Here is a 24,849-nt window from a genome sequence, read left to right on the forward strand (position 1 = left end):
GGTCAAAATTTTCCTCATAGCACACTGTATATGCCCGTCCTCATTAGCCCAGTCGGAGCAGAACAGTAGGACGTTAAACCCCCATTTCATTTCATTTTCTCTCTCATAAACCGAGACAAGATGAGTAAAGACTGTCATTACATTTTTTACGATCTAATCATAGTTGTTAGAGGGTGATTTGAAATAGTTTACTTTTAAAAAGAATGGACTTTCGTTCAGGCTTGGTACTTTTTTTTTATATCAAGCCAGTGGTTTCACTGGTGGTTAAATATTATTAATTTCCCCGCGTAAATAAATGTACGTCACCACTTTACTATCATGCAAATTAGGTGACTGGTATAATGGACCAATCACAAACAATCCATGGTCTGTGTTTTCTAGTCAGCTCTCAGGTAAACTAGAGATTTATCAATGAATTACAATCACGATTTACCAGTCCGTTTATACCGGTATAACGTGTAGTCCCTGGTAAATCTAGTCTAGCCAATCACGCGTATGATCACAAGTGATATCGAGCGGCTGTATTAGTACGGATACGAGGATCGGCCGGTTATTATCTCATAGACTGAGAAAGCGGCGTGATCGCAAAGCTACGGCTAATAGTAACTGAACTACCATTGACAGAAAGTCGGTTGGTATTACTCCAGTGAGTATTACCATAGAAATGACGAAACCGGCTATTCACGATGAAAAAAAATCTACGACTGAGATTTTAGATGTGGGAATTGACGAGGGATTTGTGGAAGAAAAGGTAAGTGGTATTTGTTTTAATTGATGTGAGAGAGAAAAAGAACCCGATTATGGGGTTGATTTTTGGCTGATTTTCTGCCTTTTCCTCTCTTAGGATTCTCCTACACATGGAAATGTTGAACAAAATGGCGCCGCCATCAGCCACATGGTGCCGGTCTCGGATTCCAAACTGTCTGCTAGTGTTAAACCAATGGAGCAGGACGGGAAAGAGAAAAGCGGGTTCTTGAAGGAAACTGACGAAGGGATTTCTTCTCTTGGTTCCAGTTTATCAGACGTGGAAGTTAATGTGGCGCCAAAATCCCCCGAGGTGTCCGATATTAAAGCAGACGACAGCTACATTATTGAATCCGGAGGTGTGACTTGTTGTGGTGCGTAATTTCATAATATGTGTGTTTATTTTGTTAATTTTTTTCGTGAAATTTTTGTTAAATTCTTTGTGATTTTACTAACAGGTTCTCTTTCAGGTTGTTATCGTCTGCCACGATTCGAATCGCCACGCGCGCACTTCCTATAACGTTCGGGAACATCTGCTTCCTATTTATTCATCGTCTGATCGTCAATTGCGCTTTTTATTTTGATATCAAATTTATTTCAAATCATTAGGAATATATAAATTAAGATATAATTTTAAAAGTCTTTTTATTGATTCAGAAAATTTATGCACAATTTATATTTTTGATTTTATGAAGTGGGCGGCATTGCATTGTGTTAATAGAATTGCAACACGCGCGTACTTCCAGTTCAAACTGGACTATTCAATACGATCAATATAGACAACTCTTAACCTTTCCCAGTACTTAAGTATCGAATTAAATAAAACTAAAATAGAAAATATTTATTGAATAATAAAATTTATATACACTAGTAGATAGACAAATATGAAAAGAAATTTAATATAAATTTTCTACTTCTAAATTTAAGTTGATTGATGGATGGGTTTATTTAAAACAAATTAAAAGTAGTAATTAAATGATATTCCCAAATCTATGACACATCTTAATTTAAATGAAAAGTTGAAAGTGTTCTAAAATAATAAAATGGTTGTTACCATAGTAATAAAGATAAGTGTTTATGGTGTATAAAGGGTAATATAGTATATATTATATCTACATGTATGTGATATATGATTATAATGACTTCATGTATATCATAATGTACTGATTGTTTAGTGTGATATACATGGATTATATAAACTTATGTATATTCATTATACTTATATTACACACTTACATGTATTCACCTGCATTTTACATATATTTCACACCTGATATATGTGGTCTGTAGGTCTACATATAGATATACACTTATATACCTGAGTTATACATCTAATACATACTAATAGACATGAGTTATACATATAAATGCACATTCATATACATGAATTATATATATAATGTACATGTACAATAATATCTGTAAGTTATACATCTAATACACACTAATATGCATGATTTATACATATAATGCACACTCAAATACATATAATACACACTAATATACACGAGTTATTCATATGGTACAAAATGATATACCTGAACGATATCACATGCATTATTTATACACTCTATTAAATGTCTTAGGCAATTACAGCAGGCCTATGATCAATTTAATAATCATTGTAGCCCATTCCCAAAAAGGGATGCGTGTGTGGCCCTTGTTAATTTTTGAGCTGTGTCATGGTTTCCTGTCAATATAGCTGTATCATAGTAAAACAATATACATTGTATATTTAGATGGGAATATGTTAAAGGATACTGGAATAGTATAACCCATTGATAGTTATATTAGTAGAAACAATGAATATATTGTAGTAATAATTGGTATATTTTCCCAGTGGATACAGGGAGTATAAAGGGGTTAATATACTTCAAAATATATCATGTTTCACTGGTCTTTGTAGATATTCAACTACATGAATATCAGATTACAGAAACAATAAACTGGTCCTTGCTAATATCTGTAACCTTCACTTTAAACAATACCTGCATTTTGGTCATTTTGGTGAGCCGTATGTCATGCTTGAGACTTAAACAATACCTGCATTTTGGTCATTTTGGTGAGCCGTATGTAATTCTTGAGTACATATAATAGAGAAAGCTTCTAGAAATTTGAATCTCATATCATTTTCTTACAATTTCTAGTGATATAAAGGTAAAGACAGAGTTGACTGTCATTGAAATTGACCATCCAGAGAATTTACCTGTCGGCCAAATTACATGTTGTAACATAAGAATTTGAAAAAATATAACAATAAAATACACTTAAACAAACATTATGCAAGAGCTAAATCTTCCTATTGCAGGTCTTTCATTGGGCCCGAAATGTTATATAAACTATTAATTAGGCTGACCTTAAAAATATCTTTGTTTCGCCTAACGCGACCGACTAACTAAAACCACCCCCGACTTAAATTATTTTATTGCACTTTTCCGCGATCTTTTTATTTTATTTTGTGTGTCAACCTGAAATATATCACGAGAGTTATTTCCCTTTACTATGGCTATGGTTTGATTCATTATTGAAACTGGTTGATCAAGACGAAAGCGTCATAGGTGTCGCTTCTCAACAAAATGGTTGCAGACGAAAGCACGTCCATTCCCACGAAATGATTCTGCCTCTATGTCTGTGGGGCGTCGTTTTAAACATGACGACGATATTTTCAATATCCGTTTTCGAGAAAAATAAAGGCACAACCCGCACGATCGTTAAAAACGTGTTGAGGGAGTTTCAAACGTGAGTTTGTCGCAATTTGTGTGCGAGTCGTGCATCAAGAAAAATCCCGATGTCATTGATTTGTTTGCCAATAAAAGAAGACGAATGTTTGCACCCGGAAAATTATCAAGCTGTCAAATTAGCTCTTAAAAAAAAAAATCAGAAAAAAAACCCGACCTACCGACCCTTCTCCTCGATTGTGGGTCGGGTTTGGTGAAACAAAGATATTTTTAAGGTCAGCCTTAGACATTAATTATCATGAAAACACCTCAGTCAACTCTTAATGCCATCTTATGTGTCAGATTTTCACTGGATTTGAATCTGATTTGCTGTTCATCGCTGATTGATGATTTAATCTAAAAATGGATAATCGAGACTTAGGTCAGGCCTAAAATTCATTCGCAATTTGACTGAAATTTTCAGCATATTCCCATTACATTATTTTGTTTTTCAACTGTTATAATGAGAACTGCCAGCTCTTTATCTAAGCTCCAATAATGCTCCTTTAACATAGTTAAATGTATAGTTTGTATTTATTTAAAAATTGGGATAGTTCTAAAAATTATCATGTTCTTTGAAAGAAATCCTTGCTAATATGTAAAAAATTGATCTGCTATCAATGCCCTGAGTGAAACTCTTTGCTTGAAATAAACCACGTGGTAGGACAATATACCAAGGTATATAATAGCATGTGGTAGATTAGTACCGACAGTTGTGTTGAATGAATGAACAGGTTACTGACTGTTCTACTCCACATTCTCTACTGCGTCATAACCTACTACTACTAACTGTGATAGATTTCTGTTATTATCATAGAGAAAGAAGTCAGTCAAATACCGGTTCTAGATTAACATGATCTATATCTTCATGTGTGATTAATTATACATGTACAAGGGGGGTTGGGTGACTGGATAACTTAACATTTGCACGTTAGATCATCAGGTATGTCATTGAGTCGATTCCCTCCGCCTATCTAATCTCATGTTTTATCTGGGTCCTGCGATTTGCTCCCATGGCTAAAGAGCTGTACACCCACAAGCAAATTATTGAAATAAAATTGAACCATGTGTTAATCCCAAAATGGCCTAATTTGTGTTGAGTGGATGTTAAACCCGACTTCTCTCTCAATGATTATACAAATATTGTAATAAACAACTGAATAATTAAAATATTAGTCTGAAATGCGCAGAGAGAGAAATCTGCAGTCAAATACTGGTATAAGATTAACATCAATACCATCATCTATGTAATACTTGTAATTATTAGCTTAAAAATTAAAGAAAATAGGAGTTTGTAAGAGAAGAAAGAGAAGGTTACTTGTATGTCTAAAAGCAGAACCTGGCCCAGAGTCCACAAAGCATTCTCAGACTTAAATTAATTAAGAATTTACTCAACTTTCAATCACTGTTTAGGAGAAACATCTTTGATCTAAAAACACAAATCTTTACACATAGTTTCTTATTGATGTATTTGATACATTACAACAACAAAAGTTTTATATTTTAGACAAAATAAGGCAAATAATTTTGAGTAAATTCGTAACTTATGTCTGAGAATGCTTTGTTAACCCAGGGCCTGGTATTTTTTTTATGTAATAGCAGTGAATAATGATACAATATTATAATATTAATCCTCTCTATACAATGGACTAGTATTGAGAATAATTTTTCTCCTCAAAACTCCAACACACACATAACATGTTTAAGGTTAATCCACATGTAAAAACTCGTTCTTGTGTATTGAATTCATGTCTAAACAAGGTTGTATAAGGTGTGTAGAAATGTATCAAAATTTACATTTGTAAACCATTTCACTTCAGTTATTTCATTCAGTCTTTTAAAAAATCTTAAAAAAAAAAAGAAATCATTTCTTTAAATCTTAAAAAAGTAGATTATTTATGTGTGTAAATTTTACTTGAATTATTTTGTTAAAAATGTTCCAAATTATTTTTTTTTAAAAAGAAATCATTTCTAAAGTCTTGGAAACTAGAGAATTTATGTGTGTGAATCATTTTGCTTGAATTATTTTGAAGTCTTTTCAAAAATTATTTGAAAAAAGAAATCATTTCTAAAATCTTGGAAACTACCGAATTTCTGTGTGTAAATCATTTTGCTTGAATTATTTTGCTCAAATTCTTTTTAGCAAATTAGAGAACTTGACTAATTTACTAAATTTGAGATGGGACATGGCAAGGTACAAAATTAACCAAACGTTAAACTACTTAAAAAAAACTCCTTAAACATACATTATGTAAGAGCTAAATCTGCCTATTGCAGATCTTTCTTTAGACCTGAAATGTTTTCTAAAGTATTAATTAGACATTAATTAACTGATCCAGGCCTTAATCAACTCTCATTGACATCAGATTTCTCCGATATTAAATAGATTAGAATGGTTCAGCGATACTTTGATTTAATCAAATATTAGCTTCGATCAACCAGTACGGTGGTTGAAATTATTGCACATGTCTGTCAAACCTTCAAAGGCTTATATCTTTACTCGCAATAGAGTAATCTGAATGAAATTTTTAAATTATTCATTTTACAATATCTATTTTTGAACTATTATAGCAAGAATGGCTAGTTCTGTGTCTAAATCTTACATAATGTATCTTTAAATTCGAAAATGATAGATAAGTGACAATTTCAACCCATCAATCAAGTGCACCATCTATATTTGTTTTGTAAGACATTAACGAAGTTGGTAGTAAAGAGAAGGGATACGACTAGAGGATGATGATACAACCTTGAGGCTATAAGTCGACAGTCATTACTCAGCATGTCATATGTCATGACACTGTACTTGGTCTATATATCAGTACATTGATATAATCCCCTCTTAATTACACCTTGACTAAAAGACCAGATTACCTAGTTAGTAGTCTTGGTTATCATATAGACGATCCTTAGAGTTTTTGATAGCTTTTTAAATAAGAGATAAATGCACCTGAAAGAATGATTTTAGTTGTACCTGATAAAATGTCAAGCTTTGCGGAAGTTGATTTAATCGGGATATTTCAGTGAGGTTCCCCTGTGTCAGTGACGTCGGGCCTGGCAAAGGACGATGTCTAGTCATTTGGATGGCATGAAAAACTGAGTTTTCTTGCATACACATTGGCGTGCTCATAAAAGACCTGGGCAGTTCGAATTCTATATAAGAGTAGTCCATAGGGTCACTGTCTGGGCAAAATTAGCCCAGTCGGGCAGAACTGTAGGATGTTAAAACCCATTTCATTTACTGAAGTTGTATCTGATATGTTTAAGTTTGTATAGGACATATTAAAGTTACAATTTCATATTTTTTTAAGAAAGTCAAAACATAATTATTTCTATGTCTTTTGCTCAATAGGTTGTCAACTCACTATTATACGATCATAGGTTATCTTTCTCACACTTAAAAATCTTCATACCGGAAATAATAACACAATTACCTCCCTTGGTTTCCTATTCCCCACCATAGAATAGCTATCTTCAAACGTTTGAATTTGAAAATGATATTTTTGCCAATTTCTCAACTGGCAATAATGAATTATAGGATTAATAGGATTATACTTTAACAAGGTAGGACTGTTTATAGATACCATATATTTTAGGGCTTTATTTTAATACATTTTAAAAATATAACTTAAGAATATGAAATTGTAACTTTAAATATCAATAAAGTCATATAAGAAAGACAATTTGTTCTGGACAAAATGACAGGCAACAGACAGATTTTGTCAGACAATGCTTGAATTTATGCCTGCCATTGACAGTGACAGGTACCGGTGCCTTATTGTCAGGCTAGGAGATACATGTACACTGTATAACAAGAGGATAAAATATTTATTTTAATAGTTAGGTTATAGAAAGGAAGTTTGTAGTTTTTCAACCCAAAAATTTTATTAATATAATAATACAACAATTTATCGTTATGTCAAATACAGGAAGTATTTGGATGAGCAAATACATGTATAATCGTAAATTATCTTAAGATATTTTCCTCATTTTGATATCGAGTTAGTCAGGACTACTTGAAAACATAAAAATAAAAATTGTGTGGACTTTAAAGTTTTGATTATAAATTTTTAAATCTCACATTTTTAAATATCCATTTGAATCTCTGTCATCATATGATCTAGAAAGTTAATTATGGGTCTGTCATGTTAATAAATGTCTAAATAATGATTTATATAACATTTGAATCCAAAATAAAGACCTGCAATAGGCAGATTTGGCGCCTATATAATATCACACTGATCAGCAGTGAATAGTCACTAGGCCTCTACAATCACTGAGAGGGATGACATGGGTGGGGCTTAATGAGCCCGCAATATTAACTTTTTTCCATCTGCAAATTAAATTCTCTAACATTTTTTTGAAGCATTAGAAAAATAAATAAAGGTGTTTGAAGTATATCTAGATAAAGAAATATTTCTTATTTAGTGTAGATGGGTATATAAAATGAGCAAATGGTACCATTCTTCTTCAACGATTTAACAAAACAACATCTTATGTAAACAATGCACGCATTATCGAGGCAATGATCATCATCTTATACAGAGTTATAAGAAGGCTTTTGAAATTCCTCTGTGAAACAGATTGATATTATGTATATTTAACTAAAGTTATGTAAATTATCTTGGAAGATAAATGGGATGGGACAGCATGTAGGCTGTTATACAATAGGCCAACCAGTTTTACACAATCTCTAGGATATCCTTGATAAATCTAATACTGTCGTCATCCTGCTCATTCTCATTTATAAGTTTAAAAATAAATCTAAACAATATGTCTAATGTGTATGATAATAATAAAATAAACATTGTTCCACTCTAGGATGTCTTTAAATCTGGGAAGGTGTAAAGAATTTATGGTCCATGACTGCATAATTACACACAAGACAAAGTTCTTAGGCCACACCAAATTGATTTTATGTTCATCGGGGTCTTGGTAAATAAATAGCCTCTTGAATCAGGTGTTGAGATGTTTAGTTTAAAGCGAGAATTTCATATTTTCTAAGAAAGTCAAAACATAATTATTTCTGTCTTTTGCTCAATAGGTTATCAACTCACTAGCTTTCCCACCCTTAAAAATCATTGACACAGGAAATAACACAATTACCTCCCTTGTTTTCCTGTTGCCTTCCATGCATTAGCTAACTTCAAACGTTGGAATTTGAAGTTGAAAATGATATTTTTGCCAATTTCTCAGCTGGCAATAGTGAATTGTAGGATTAATAGGATTATTCTTTAACAAGGTAGGACGATTTATGGATACCATCTACTTTAAGGCTTTATTTCAATAAATTTTAAAAATATAACTTAAAAATATGAAATTGCAGCTTTAGAATTTCAAAACTTAAAAATTAGAAATAAAAAGCTTTTTAATGACACAACCAAGTACTTTTGGTGTTGGTTTAAATAAATCTTTTTCCCCAAGGATAATCAGGGCAATAACTAGCTCAGAGCAATGAGGGGGTGGGAAGTTTTCTCAGGGGTGCTGTAAAATTGATAGACAATGTATATCTATTGTTTTTATGGTCAAACAATTTTATGGTCGACAATTCTTTTTTCACGGGGGCCAAACTGCATCCCCCCTAGTTACGGGACTGAGGATAATTTTTACAGGTGTTCTCAAAGAATAGAAAATTTAATTGGTGTGGCCTTATTTAGAAATAAATCAATTAAAAAACGGTAATTGGTATGCATATATAATTTGAATAGTTTTATGGTGGGTATAGACTAGTTTATACTGGTTGTTACTAGTTGTTAGTTAGATCACCTACTCCGATATCTAGGGGTATTAGTCTGGTTTCTTGGATGTATTGATCTCTGGTTGCTATAGTTACACCATTAGGCTTCATAGTTCTTCTATTAATAATCTGCTAGCAGTAGAACTTTCTTCTAAACTCATTTTACTCTAAATCAGACCGACCCGCAATAAATACAATTGTCTAATAACATCCCAATAAATACAAATCATTTCAAATCAAACCTACTAATCAGGCCTGTAGCTAGCTGGGGTGGGGGGGGGGGCAGCCCAACCAATGTCACTCAGCTTTAGGGGACGCCCATACTGATATGGGCACATTTGTCATTGGCTTTGTATTGCGTCCAATGTAAAATGCGTGGTTAGGTGTCCCGGGCAAGCTAACTCCCACCCCCACCCCCACCCTCTCTAGCTATGGGCGGACAATACATGTATATACAAATTGTTTTAAATCTGACCAACAATATATGCAATAATCTAAAAAAAAAAACCAAAAAAAGAAATAAATTGTCTTAAATATTAAATACAAAAGCACACCACAAATTATTAGCTATAGGAATTATTCATTAATTAAATGTATTTATATTTGTTGACCTTAATCTTAACCCTTAACCGGTCGATGTCATTTTGACGTCATGACGTCAAGTGGTCAGGCTAAATAAAGGCTGACGTGAAATATTTTGTATGCCTATTTCAATCGACTATTGCCGAATAATTATAACTGATAGACCCTTGACACCAATAAAAAAGTTGAAGGGGATAAGTTGATCTATAATTTGCAAATCATTCTAAATTCTTTTCATCAGAAATATCGTCTTCAGAATCGGTGTCATCGATATAATCCGAGTCAGAATATTTCATAAGAATTTCAACCACTTCGAGCGTCTTTATCGTTCCCGACATCGTTAAATTACGTTTTTCGTCAAAAAATGTTGAACAAAGACATGTTTTTCTCAATGCCCTTGACTAGACAAGTTCCTGTCTGACACGCATGCGTGGCCATATCAATTAAATACGAAACTAAATACTCAAATGCGGCTTATAAAAAAGGTTCTTGTTGTGGTCGACTTTAGTCGACCGTGACCACTTAGCTGTATAACGTTGTGGTGACTATAGTGGACAATGACCGGTTAAGTTGGTATAAACAAAAATCCATAAAAGTATAAAAGACAAAATCAAGATCATAATACAAAAGACTAAATGTCTATAATTCAAAAGACAAAATGAAGACAATAGTAAATTAATGTAAAGAATAATCAGTACTTAAATAGATGCTAAGTGATGCTAGGTGTTCCTGTATCCTTGAGCAACAACTAACCAATTATAGTTTATACTTTTAAAAGATATTGCACTAGACATCGATTAGACATCAGAATTATCCGTATCATGATGATGAAATAGTCTGCGATATGACCCTAGGTGGAAGTAGACATTAAGCCTCGCGTACTTGGATCGTTCGAACCAAGATGAATGGAGTTAAATAGTTGATGGTATAAATATATATCAATTGATATAAAGAGTTAATTAGTTGATGGTATAAATACTTCAATTGGTATAAAGAGTTAATAATTGTGTTTTATATCGTTTATTTGCCCAGCATGCTGATATGTTTTGTGTTGTTTATTTCAGGACGTGGAAGATGTCTGTCCAGATTAAAGACACTGGGCAAAATAATTCTTGTCCTAGTTCTATTATATTTTTTTATCTGTTCGCTCGATTTTCTCAGCTCGGCCTTCCGACTGGTAGCCGGCAAAACAGCAGGTTTGTTTATATTTTTTTAAAGAAAGATTTGTAATTTTCCGTATTTTCTAGTTTTTAAAGAAAGATTTGTAATTAATTTTCCGTATTTTCTAGTGTGTAAGATGTTTTAGGGAATAATGAAAATCTTGTGTAGAAGGCAGACTGTGCGTACCTTAGACAGCAGCAAACATGTCACACTCTCTGTAAGAAACTGGGGGGTTGAATGGCCAAATGGTTAGCATGTGCGCGCTGTATCATAAGGCCTGTCATTGAGTCAACTGACGTGGTTTCGAATCCCTGGTTGTATTTGTACGTGACAAGGAGTAGGGTTGTCTGTCCAACCTCGTGGGTTTTCTCTGGGTCTTCCGGTTTCCTCCTACTGCTAAAGACCCCTACACGCAAGCGAAGTATTGGAATAAAATTAAACCATATGTTAGTCACGAAATGACCTAGTCTGTGTCGAGTGGACGTTAAACCCCATCTCTCTCTCTCTCTCTCTGTTAGAAACATAATATGTGTATATTATACACTATTTACACTGTCTGTGCAGCAAGCCTGTAAATATGGCATCTGTCATAGACAATGTCGAAACCTCAAAACTTGACTCAATGACAGACTCGATGACCTAAAGCGCACTTGTTAGACCTGCTGACCACCCCCTAGACAGTATAATACAAATTTGTCTTTACTCATGACAGATCCCATGATTAAAAGTGTACAAGGTATAACACACAGTCACCCAACCCTCCTAACGTATTTATAGATAATGTTATAAGATTTGACAGCTTCATTAAGATCTAAATTTAATATATCCTGTTGTAACTACCGTTTTATTAATCATAAGTTATGACATTTAAACTTCTGTTTTAAGATTTATCGGGATGTTGACTGACAGGGGATCTCGAGTCTCGACATTAATTACTTACAGGTGTTATCATGAAAATATTTTTATTTCTTTAACGAACAAAAGACCTGTTATTCTATAAGACTCAAGTTCTTTTTCTTTTTTCCAACCTTTTGGGTTTTCTCCGTGTATTCCATTTTCCATTCACTACTAAAGACCCCTACGCGCAAGCGAATTATGAAATAAAATTGAACCATATGTTAATCTCTCACTGGTTTTCTCCTGGTCCTCCAGTTTCCTACCTCACTGCTAAAGACCCCTAAGCATGCCCGAAATGGCCTAGTTTGTGTTAAGTGGACACTCTCTATCTCTCTCTCTCACTCTCATTTGGATGAGACGAAAAACCGAGGTCCTGTGTATGCATTGGCTTGCACGTAAAAGATTCCTTGGCAGTTGGAATTCGATATAAGAGTAGGCCATAGTGCCACTGCCCGGGTAAAAATTTCCCTCATAGCACACTGCATGGCGTATGCCCATCTTCATTAGCCCAGTCTTCTTAAACTCCATGTCATCTCTCTCTCTGTCTCTGTCTCTCTCTATGGTAAGGGGGATCATGTGGCTAAGTGGGTAAGATGCTGGCTCGCTAACCTGGAGGTCAGGTGTTCGATCCCTGCATTGGCCGAGAAAGTTCATCCAGATTTTCCGGCGTGGTTTCCCCTGTCAGTGATGCAGACGTAGGGCCTAACAAGGACAGCTGTCTAGTTCTTAGGATGATACGAAAAACCGAGGTCCCGTGTGTATATTGGAATGCACATAAAAGATCCCCTGGCAGTTGGAATTCGATATAAGAGTAGGCAATAGTGCCGCTGCCCTGGCAAAATTTCCCTCATAAGCCCAGTCTTCTTAAATTCCATTTTCATTTCTCTCTCTCTCTCTCTCTAGTAATATTGTACTGGTATTGATTATAAAATAAATCATTGATATGAAAAATCCTCACTGGCTTCCGTAAAACAGAGAAATGCATAAATCGATGTATATATTAACTCAATTTACTTCATACAAATATCTCTTCATCTTTTTTTTCAGGAAATGTTTTTGCGGACAGCAAATTGTTGATGAACCCGATTAGTGGATTAATGATTGGTGTCCTAGCAACCGTGTTATTACAGTCCTCTTCTACATCAACATCAATCATAATCACCATGGTATCAGCTGGAAGTAAGTGTCTACAGGCTGGTTTATCCAGATTCTTTTTATCATTATCCAGATTAAAATTCTTAAGATTCTTTTGACATCATTAGTGATATTTTAAAAATAAATCCAGTTAATTAGTTTATAATTTTTCAAGTTAAGCAAAGAAAATGTGGAATCACAATTAAATGATTCAGAGTTATGGTCCTTGATCTAAGTTAAGCTTATTAAAACTTGTTTGTGAAATCCAAATTAAAAGTTTTGCTGACCTTTATAATTGGACACTTAAAATGTCTGATGTAATTTGAGCGATGTTGATTTCCTTACAAACTACCATTTTAGTGAAAGTTGAATCTCTTAAAGGAATATTAGTCCTGAAATGATGAAATGAAAATTAGTTAAACAAACATACAAGACCATATACATGTATCATTAATATTTTGATTTTGTTTTCTTAATTAAAGGTTAAATAATCAATTTGATCACATTTTCGTGTGGATAAGTCATAGAAACTTTGATATTTTCCGAAATATGAAAATAATGACTTCTACGATCTCAGGTTTGAATTAAACTGTTTCGTTTTATAAAAATTAATGATTGTATTTCTTCCTGTCTAGTTATCGATGTACGACCAGGTATACCAATTATCATGGGTGCCAACATCGGTACCACGGTAACCAATACCATCGTTTCATTGGCTCATTCGGGACAGAAGGCGGAGTTTAAGAGAGCATTTGCCGGAGCAACAGTTCATGATGTGTTTAATTGGTTAACTGTTTTAGTTCTTCTACCTCTTGAAGTTGCCACAGGTAAATATTATAACAAATTATTACCATATATTATCGACTTCCTAACTCTAGTGGGGGGTTGGATGGCTGAATGGTTAGCGTGCGCGCTGTATCATAAAGTCTGTCGTTGAGTCGACTGGCGTGGTTTCGAATCCCCGGTTGTACGTGGCAAGGAGTAGGGTCACCTGTCCAACCTCGTGGGTTTTCTCCGGGGCCTCCGGTTTCCTCCCACTGCTAAAGACCCCTACGCGCAAGCGAATTATGTAAATAAAATTAAACCATATGTTAGTCCCGAAATGACCTAGTTTGTGTCGAGTGGACGTTAAACCCCATTTCTCTCTCTCTCTCTCCTAACTCTAGCATCCATATTGTTTCTTATTTAGGATATAATGTATGATGTTTTAAGATTAAATTCTTTGAAATTATAATTTTATGGCACGTAAAATGACATGTACATGTTCAGTTATTTTGACTGCCAATCAGTCCAGACTGACATATTTGACTGAAATTGGAAGCCACGGTGGCTAAGTAGGTAAGACGCTGGCTCGTTATCCCGGAGGTCGCATGTTTGATCCCTGATTGGCTGAGAAAGTTCATCAGGATTTTCCGACATGGTTTCTCCTTGTCAGTGGTGCAGGACGGATGGCCTGACAAGGACAGCTGTCTAGTTGTTCTATGGTATGAAAAATCGAGGTCCTGTGTATACATTGGTGAACACGTAAAAGAGCCCTTGGCAGTTGGAATTCGATATAAGAGTAGGCGGCCCCTAAAGCCCATGCCATATTCTGGCCCTGTATTGCGATGGTAAGGTTCTATTATTAATTATTTTATTTTACCAGGTTGTCTGTATGAATTGACGAAGAAGATTGTATCGATTTGGGATTTTGATAGTTTGAAAGGTGGAAAGAAAGATTTGTTAAAAACCATCACGAAACCATTAACCCAGTTAGTTGTTCAGGTTAGTAGACTGATTTATTTTCAACTATTAGCTCTCTGATTGGTGATCGGGGACCCGGTCTAGCTTTGTTTATAGCTCACCTTATTTTATGCAGGAAAAAAACAACTCTTTTACCTCACTCCATGCCATACACCAACCCCTTGCCCCGAATTGTATACTTAAAAACTACTACCATGGATATAACTCCAAAGAATTACAGAACCATGACATTAAGAAAATCAAAATTCTAAATAAGCTTTCAGGCACGGTCCTTAATTTAGAACAAAAGGCAAGGCTGAATCAAGTAACAGTCTCTAACAGGGGGTCTCCCCAAACCACCTCTCACCAAGAAAACAATTAAGTCTCCCTTTGAAACCATGTGAATTTAAAGTAGCTAAGTTTCTAACTCATTATCATCCAAAATCTTCAACATTGAAAACACGATTTATTTGTCAAATTAAATCAACATTCATGTTGTGATCTTACCGGAAAAAGATGGGCTTTTGATATCCAATATTTAAGACAAAATAAACATTTTTACCATTGGTACACGAATCGTGTACCATAATGCGCTACAGCCCCATTTGTATCAAGAGAGTCGAGGGACGAGGCTAGACACATTGCACCAAATCAAACGGCGTATGTAGACTGGAATAGCCAGACGCTAGAAATTTGCAGTCGCTTGAGACTGCTGGCTTTTTTCGCCGAACCATAACTGATTTGAAATTGGAGTAAAAACGGAAACCATTGAATGAAAATCAGTTTATATACATTCATATTACAGTATTATATGCATTGCGACCCACTTTTGTCAATTTCTAGCTCCCAAATATTAGCGATTTAGCTCCTTTAAGTAGCTAAATTCCCAGATATCTGTGTTTAAAAGACTAGGCCGGGTTCGCAGAGGCCATATTTGTTTTATTTGATATTTCAAGGCTTCAGATGATCAACTGGGCCACCAGACAGATTGACCTTATTACAAGTTGACCTAGAAACAAAATAAATGATAAAACAAACAAAATAAAGATACACAGTTGCCTTCCTGTAATCGCGGTAAAAATTTCCTGAGACGAAAAACAAATAGAAATGTCTGGACTTTTGTTTGATTGAGATTAAACGTGACTCTAACATCAAACACTCTCTTCTTTTCTCTTTTTTATCTTTTATTTGACAAGAAACCTGCTCAGTGAGCAAAATACATGCTACACAGGTTAAATATCCAATACGAGAAATGGCAGCGAATTTTATCCCCAAATTTTGGACAAATATCGGTGTTTGAGCTCCAAATACTTGTGTGATAGTATTGCCGTAACCTAGATACAAGCATGTCATATGAGTCAAACAGTGTCAAATGTCTATTTGTTTCTGCTCAACAGACTCTATATTAAAAAATGGTAGAGTCTAAAACACACGACAGGTTGTACATTAAAGTAGCTAAGTCTTTAACTCAATATCACCCAAAGTCTTTGACATTGAAAACATGAATTATTTGTCAATTTAAATCGGCATTGATGTTGTAATCTTACTGGGAAAAGATGGGCTTCTGATATCCAATATTTCAGACAAAATAGACATTTTACCATTGGTACACAAATCGAGTACCATAAGCGGTTTCAGCGCCATTTGTAACAATGGACTCGAAGAACGAGGTTAGACATATTCCACTAGTTATATCTGTAGAGCATGCGCAATAAATACACCAATACATGCAAGGAAATTAAATTCACCTGTTTGGCATAGTCTAGGTCACCAAGACATCTGATAGTAAGTCTTGGTCGATGAATCTTCACCAGCAGAATTTATACAATTGTTTGTAATAATTTCAGATTGATAAAAGTGTTATAGCTGATATAGCAGGAAATGTTGATGCCAAGGATAGAACTATTTTAAAGGTAATTAATAATAGTTTTGTAGATACAGAAGGGAAATTATGATTTTAATCATTGTGCTATAGGGGGAATTTGGTCCAGGTAGTGGCGTGTCCACAACGCTTTGTTGAATTCCCACTGTCAAGGCTTCTTTTATATGCACACCAATGTGTTCATGGGACCTCAGTTTTTAGTCCCATCCGAATGGCTAGTTGCTGTTCCTTGCCAGACAGCCTTCTGTCCTACACCATTGACAAAGATAAACCATGCTGAACAATTTGGAGGATCACTGTCAGCCAGTACTTACTCATTGGCATGAAAGTATTTATCATATCTAACTATCAAAGTTTCCCTAGTTTCAGATTTTATAAACTATCAATGTTTCCCTAGTTTAAGGTTTCCCTAGTTTCAGATTTTATAAACTATTAAATCTTTAATATCCATCCCCCTTTATAATTCAGGTATACTGCAAATATGTCAAAGTTCCTGTTAATGAAACCATGACAAGTACTGTAGCCTCCACTATCCAGGCTTCAGCTGTAACCTCTACCATCCAGACAACAGAATCTATAGTCAATGCAACAACAGAGGGCATCACTTATGTAAAAGAACCAGTTGAAAAATGTAAGTGTACACATGTTTACTATTTATTGGACACAACCCTGATCTTTAGATCATAAGATCTGTTATTGATTTAAGTGGCATGATTTTACTTGACAAGCCCCATGCGTTTTCTCCTGGTCCTCCAGTTTCCTGAACAACTAAAGCGAATTATAGAAATAAAAATGACCCACTATCTCTGGTTGCCATCAGCTGCCCCGCATCAGTGGTTACCATAATTAGCCTGCTTTCACTGGTCACTAATAGCAGCCTCCTGTTGCAAACTGTTTGCCATCAGCAACCCCCAGACAGTATTTGCCAAAAGCAACTCCCTATCACTGATCATTTGAAAGATTAAGACAAAGTAATAAATATATTTAAAGATACATTATGTAAGATTTAGATAAAGAGCTAGCCATTCTTGCTATGATAGTTCGTAAAATAGATAATGTAAAGTGAATAATTTGAAAATTTCATTCAAATTACTCTATTCCGAGCGAAGATATTAGCCTTCGAAGGTTTGACAAGATGTGTGCAATAATTTCAACTACCGTACTGGTTGTTCGAAGCTAAGTCTCGTTCCTCCATTTTTAGCTTAAATCAAAATATGGCTGAACTGTTCTAATCTATTTAATATCAGAGAAATCCGATGCCATCGACAGTTGATTATGGCCTGGATAAGTTAATTAATGCCTAATTAATAATTTATAAAACATTTCAGGCCTGAAGATACAATCAATATTTTAAGAAATACTGCAATTCGATTGGCTGACCAATATGCAAATTGGATATATGCAAATTGATTTTACTGGTCAGCCAATCGAATTGCAGTATTTCTTAAAATTTCGATTGTATCTTAGTTTAAGTTTTCGTGAATAAGGGCCCTGCAATAGACAGATTTAGCTCTTGCATAATCTATGTTTAATATTGTATTTGCAGGTTATTCGCTGTTCAGTCAGATTGGGTGGAGTGATACGATTACGGGAATCATACTACTCGTATTTTCACTCCTGTTACTCAGCATCTGTTTGATCCTCATTGTAAAACTCCTCCATTCCATTCTCCGAGACGAAATTGCGGAAGTCTGCAAGAAAACCATCAACGCCGACTTTCCAGGCCGATTATCTTTCCTGACCGGTTACGTTGCCATCTTGGTTGGAGCAGGCATGACCATATTAGTACAAAGTAGTTCCGTGTTTACCTCAGCACTCACACCATTGGTCGGAGTTGGTTGTTTGGAGTTGGAGAGAATGTTTCCATTGACCCTTGGTTCCAATATTGGTACCACGGCAACAGGAGTCCTGGCAGCCCTGGCAGCTCCCGCTAAAACCCTGGATATTGCTCTCCAGTTGGCTCTCTGTCATCTCTTCTTCAATATCCTCGGAATTCTAATTTATTACCCGATACCATTCATGCGACGTATCCCGCTCCGAGCAGCAAGATTTCTGGGAAGTACGACAGCAGAATATAAATGGTTTGCCATCTTCTATCTGTTCTCGATGTTTATGCTTCTTCCTGGATTTTTCTTCGCTCTGTCCATGACCGGTCGCATACCCTTCATTGTTGTCGTCAGTATTTTGTTCATTTTCATCACCATTGTGGTTATCATCAAAATCATTCAAAGTAAACGTAGATCAATTTTGCCGTTGGTCTTACAGAACTGGGATTTTTTACCGGAGTGTTTACGTTCACTCGCTCCTATAGACAGGGTTATACAGCGTGTGTTAAGCATATGTAGTTGTTGTGTTTGTGCCAGTTGTAAAACCTCTCCTGAAGTCTCTGACGACCAGTCTGTAGAATATGAAGAGGACACAGACGCTATTAATTCCAGTCCCATTGTGATAAACAAAGCTAAAGCTAAGGAACAGTTCCGTCGTGTCCGAACCATCAGCCGATGCAGTCAGGACGGAAACGGTCCATATCAAATGCTGATGCCAGAATTGACACCCATTGACAAAAAACCTGACTTGTCGAAAAGGTTAAGTGCCGTTAGTGCGGTGAGTGCCATTTTACATCGGAAGCGAACATTAAGTGGCGGAGAAAACGGCTCCGATGAAAATCTGCTTGAGGCTGTTGACAAGGAAGTTGAGTTTCAAAACACAGAACTATCTTTTGTTGATGAGCTTCAACCTATCTCACAACGAACATCCACACCTAATAACGAACTAAACTCCGTCGAATCAATCAACTTGTCTTCATTATCCCATGTCAAATACTCCGTAATTTAATGTTGAATTCAATTAATATCATCTGAAGTGAATGCAAATTGTGATTGATCTGTTAGCACAGGAGAACTGCCCATTGAAATATAGACAGAACATGTTATAGACAGCAGCACACTTAGATATACATTCCCTGAAAAAATACATATATAATTGAAATGTGGACAAAATAATTTTAAGCTACAGTACCAATTGCCATTGGCATTTATCAGACAGTATCTTAATTCTTCCATGCTACGATGTACGCAAATTTATTATTGAAAATTTAATTAAGAAATCAAAACCAAAATATGTACTGTACATGTAGGTAATCTCACATCTTCAATAGAAGGCTTGATCTTGCTTTAACTCCGTACATCTTATCAAGCCCTTCACGTAATACCCTGCATATTTCAGCACTAATTTCGATTGGCTACCGACCCAGCGGGGGGGCCTATCAGATTCCTCGATCATTGCGAATAACAAGTCTCACGCTTTCCAGGATCTTTCAATGTTCATCTGGATGCTATTGGTAACATGTCTGAGATAAAGGGAGATAACGTAGCTATAAGTTCAGGAACTATAAAGTAATCAAGCAACGTCTAGATGTTGTATAACTCATGGTCATTGCTTCAGGAACATGGTAATCTCCTGGCTTGGATTCAATTGGATCAAAAAGATTTTACTCAACACGTATAGTTCACAATGGTCTGCAGAGAATGAAGAATGTTGCAAAATATCTTTCTTTGTAAATACTGAAAACCATATTTGCACTTGCATTCTTTTTTAGAGATTCGATTTTCACAATATTGCCGTTTATAAGGGATTCATAAACCTTCTAATGACGGTCAGAGGTAATGGATTGGGTATTTCAGATCAAAAACTTATTTATCATTTTAAACCCTGGTTTTATTTGAAATTTGTCAAATCTTCGTACAGGAAATGATATAAATATTTATTTGTTTAATGACTTTACACCTTTATTTTAGATATATCTTTATTTAAATGTTTACATTAAACATTTGTTCTTGATTTTATTTTGTTAGCAAGAAATTTAATGAAAATTGATTTCGGGGGACAGCTTGGAAAATATTAATATTCTGTTATGGTCATCAAATTCTGCCATTCTTTTTACACAATCTGTAAATAACATAAAAGGCTTTATTTTTTCGGGACGTTTGGCTCTTACGATAATTTTCAGGCTGTCAAATGTGATCTGATTTTTGGTATTTTAAGATACAATTTTGTTTAAATATTTTTAAGATTCTGTTATAAAAAAACAAACAAATAATTATTGTAGAGTTATACAGCTTTTTAGTTAGAAAAAAATACCAATTTCTGAAATAGATCTTAAATATTTTTTTTATTAATATGCATATTATTGTATTATGTATTTACTGGTAACCATGACAACAATTGCCAAATATATAACGGTTATATATGGTCATGATTATATTAAACGTGTGCCCAGTCAACGAAGAAGCATTACATCTTTAAAACTCGTAGCAAGTCGAGTAAGATGCAATATATCTTCATAATGTCAAGGTATTGTATCATACATCTGATTAATTGTGGGATGGCTCAGTGAAGGAGGTGCTGGCTCCCTACCTAGGAGGTCCTGGGTTAGATACCGGTGCAGGCAGAGAAAGTTCCTCATGGAATTGTCCAACCTGCTTTCTCCTTGTCAGTGGTGTAGGAGAATGAGATGAAAACCTGAGGTCCTGTGTGCGCATGTGAAAGAACCCTTGACTGCATAGTGGACACCTGTCTTTATTAGTCTGGATGGTGCTGATAAGTAGATAACAAAAGTATATGAAGTGAAATTTTATGAGAACAATACTTGTATCTTTGCAAAGTCGATAGGGAGAAGTTTACAAATTTTCTAAATTTTGTCCAAGGGAGAAGTTATAAAAGTTCAAAATTTTGTCCCAGGGAGAACTTAAAAACTTCAAAATTTTGTCCCAGGGAGAACTTAAAAACTTCAAATTTTGTCCCAGGGAGAACTTAAAAACTTCAAACTTTTGTCCCAGGGAGAACTATCAGATGTTTGTCATAATATGTTCACATTGTGAAGATTATAACCATACCTCAACTAGTCCAATGCCTGTTCTATTCCATATTTTCATAGGCGTATTTTTACCATACTTATTTATAAAGAAGAATCTCAATTCATAGTAGACTAGAAAAATGAATTTAAAACAATCTTAAAGCAGAAATATTGTATTCAGAACAAAGGAGCAATGTATAAAATTCATAATAAGCTTTAAAGTTATTTATTAATTTGGAACTTAACATATAAGTTGTAAAATGTGTTTTATAGAAATTATTTAAGATCTTGCCTTGTTATTGTATATATGTCTATACCTGTGTTATATGTATATATGTATATATACCTGTCATTATCAGGTAGTTTTACCTGATAAAATGTCAGTCATTGCTAAACTTGAAAACACGAGAATCATTGTAGAAACGAAGCTCCTTTTACATCCTTGGTATCCCCGGTGGTCTCATTCCGTATCACTCCACTAACCTCTGGGTTCATCCCTGGGGGAGTCACTTACTCAAATTTTCTAGGATTGGCATATCATTTTTACATCAATTCATATCATTTATAATATTCATTTGTAATGCGCATAAAATAATACTATTTAATAAAATGTATCTTTGAAAATAAAGTCATATTTTTTTTTTCATGAATATTTTGAATAATTACTCTTCATTAAGATAAGAAATTAACATAGACTTTGAATTTGCATATGCATTAGATTTATATCTGAACAAGAAAATGTTCAATTCATTGAACTGATTTGAAAATTTGAAGGTCAAAAATAAAACTACATGTACAATCAATTTTTTTTTTATCTAATTGAGTTCTCAAATGAAATATTGTTTCAGGTGTTCTAGACTGGGTACCCATACATAGCCCCATGCATGACAACAACAATTCATATCATAAAACGTTTCAATCCCATGAACAGTTTCTATACTAATTGCCCCATCCCCCCTTTCCAATGTCCTGCAAATCGATTAATAATTGATCTTCCATAAGAATGTGTTACAGCTCATTCCTGTTCATAATCATAAAGTGGCAAAACAAAACTAGAACAGTTCTATGGGACATGGAAACATTGTGCCTGTGTATAATGAACCAGTAATTGTTGTGTTCTAGTTTTGTATATATTTGTTATTGCTAGTCTGATACTAGCAATTGATGATCATTATATTATAATACTGGGGTAATATATTATCACTATAATCCTAAAATGACTGATGTCACTAACTAATGATCATTATACTGGGGTGGTATATATCGCATTAACCCTGTAAATACTGATGTCACCAAGGGTTGATCATTTTACTGGGATGGTATATTTAACATCCTATAAATACTGGTGTCACTAATTGATGATCATTATAAAGGTGGGGGTGGGTAACCATGGTGTGTATATATGACAATAACCCTATTAAATACTGATATTATGACCATCTGATGATTATTATAAAGGGATGGTATATTATAATAACCCTACTAGATACTGCTGATTTTACCAACCTAAAGATGTTTTATATTTTGTGTTTAATATTAAGTTATTTACCAGGTATTATTTATAAGATATAATTATACTAAATTATAAACATTCCTACATTCATTGGTTTTGTAAAAAAGTCTGGCAGTAATTTTGTTTAGTTACAAAATAGTATCTAGAACAGCAACCTAGAAAAAACTCAAATAAAAAAATATTTTTTAAACCAATTTAATTAACAAAATGGAGACTTTTATTGAAAGTGTGTAAAAAATAATTGAGTGAAAGGATTACAATTAAAGATGCATTATGTAAGAGCTAAATCCGCCTATTGCATTTATTTTTTCTGGCTTCAAATGTTTATAGATTATTATTTAGATATTTATTCACATGCCAAGCCCATAATCAACTCTCTAGAAGATTGGATGGCTGGGATATTAAATGGATTAGAACATCCACACCATTTATCTAAATCTAAAATAATGCATCTTGAATATAGTTGATACAACTGTAGAATATATGTGTATTTATTTTATACCTAATTAAAATGTTGAGTGATTTACTAACAATAAATAACCGTCAATTATGGCCAGTGAATATTAATTTAGATCAGTTAATTTCTTAATTTAGATCAATTAGTTTATTCATTTAGATCAATTAGTTTATTCATTAGTTTATTCATTTAGATCAATTAGTTTATTCATTTAGATCAATTTATTTATTTAGATCAATTAATTTATTAATTTAGATTTCATTATATTGGTTTGAATGAATGTATTGTTAAAAAAAAAAGATTTTGTCAAAATGATAAATTGTTTAAATTCAGTGAGGAAAAAGCTAAGCAAGTGAAATATTTAAGCTTCCTAGATTTGTAAATATGTGAATATTTGTAAATATTATTTTAAGGATTTTAAAAAAGGAAGTTAAAGACAAACTTTGTGTATATATATATTTGTACATATCATAGAATCTCTTTTTCTTTATTAAAATATACAAATATATTTAAAATAAATTTGTATTTAAATTATTTATGTCTCGGTAGTTTTATTTTGTTGTTCCCTTGTATCACTGATCTACCATGGCTCCCATTACTGTTGAAAATAGGATAATCATCATACTGTCCCGGTTTGGCCAAGAAGTACCTAATAATGGGTAAGGTAGCTACAGTGGCTCACAAACCAGTAGGTCTCTGTTTAGATCCTGGTGTTTCCGATAAAGTTCCTCAGAATTTTTACTGTGTTATTCCCTAGTCAATGAAATGAAATGAGGTTTAATGTCCTACTGTTCTGTCTGGACTGGAATAATGAAGAAGGGCATACGCCATACAGTGTTCAATGAGGGAAATTTTGCCTACACAAAGGCTCTATGACATACTCTTATATCAAATTTTATGTGCACACCAAGGTATACACGGGACCTTGGTTTTACGTCCCATCTGAACAACTAAGACAGCTGTCCTTGTCAGGCCCCGTGTCCTGCTCCACTGACAAGGGGCAACCATGTCAGAAAATCCCGATGGACTTTCTCGACCAGTGCAAGAATCGAACACGCAACCTCCAGGCCGACAAGCCAGCGTCTTACCCACTTGGCCACCACTTAGCAATACACGAGATATGTCACTTGGTTAAAACTTCCAAACTTGCTTAGATACCAAAAGGTTTATTACTGTAAATTAAATATTACAATTTGGCATAGAGAACAGTATATTATCAAATATTGATATAAATTATTGTCTTATAAGTTGAAATAATGGTAGATTTGAGTAAATCGTGCTATTCCCATTTTAGGTCATTTTATAACATGGGGTTTGAATACCGGCTTGAAACAACAAGATTCTGGTAAAGTGTGTGTTCAGTCCCATGATTATATTCATAGTACATGTACATAGAAAGGATTCCTTGGTAGTTGGCACTTTCCAATCCACTATCCTGGCAAAATTCTCCC

The 24,849-nt window shown here is 34.3% G+C and overlaps 1 protein-coding gene across 2 annotated transcripts; it reads left to right on the forward strand.

Annotated features, from left to right (window-relative positions):
* The first annotated feature begins 517 nt into the window (after positions 1 to 517).
* LOC126820419 (sodium-dependent phosphate transport protein 2A) lies at positions 518 to 23,923 on the forward strand. 2 transcript variants are annotated; one of them, XM_050548350.2, is made up of 9 exons: positions 518 to 751; positions 845 to 1,118; positions 10,842 to 10,973; positions 12,883 to 13,014; positions 13,605 to 13,796; positions 14,615 to 14,733; positions 16,539 to 16,604; positions 17,042 to 17,204; positions 18,120 to 23,923. In XM_050548350.2, the coding sequence occupies exons 1-9, from the start codon at positions 665 to 667 to the stop codon at positions 19,406 to 19,408; spliced, it is 2,454 nt and encodes an 817-aa protein (XP_050404307.2). In that variant the 5' UTR covers positions 518 to 664; the 3' UTR covers positions 19,409 to 23,923. The 2 variants fall into 2 exon arrangements, with proteins under 2 accessions (XP_050404307.2, XP_050404308.2); XM_050548351.2 differs by lacking the exon at positions 845 to 1,118 and having other exon boundaries at positions 520 to 751.
* Positions 23,924 to 24,849: the final 926 nt, after the last annotated feature.

This window comes from Patella vulgata, chromosome 5, assembly GCF_932274485.2.
Source record: "Patella vulgata chromosome 5, xgPatVulg1.2, whole genome shotgun sequence".
Lineage (NCBI taxonomy): Eukaryota > Metazoa > Mollusca > Gastropoda > Patellidae > Patella > Patella vulgata.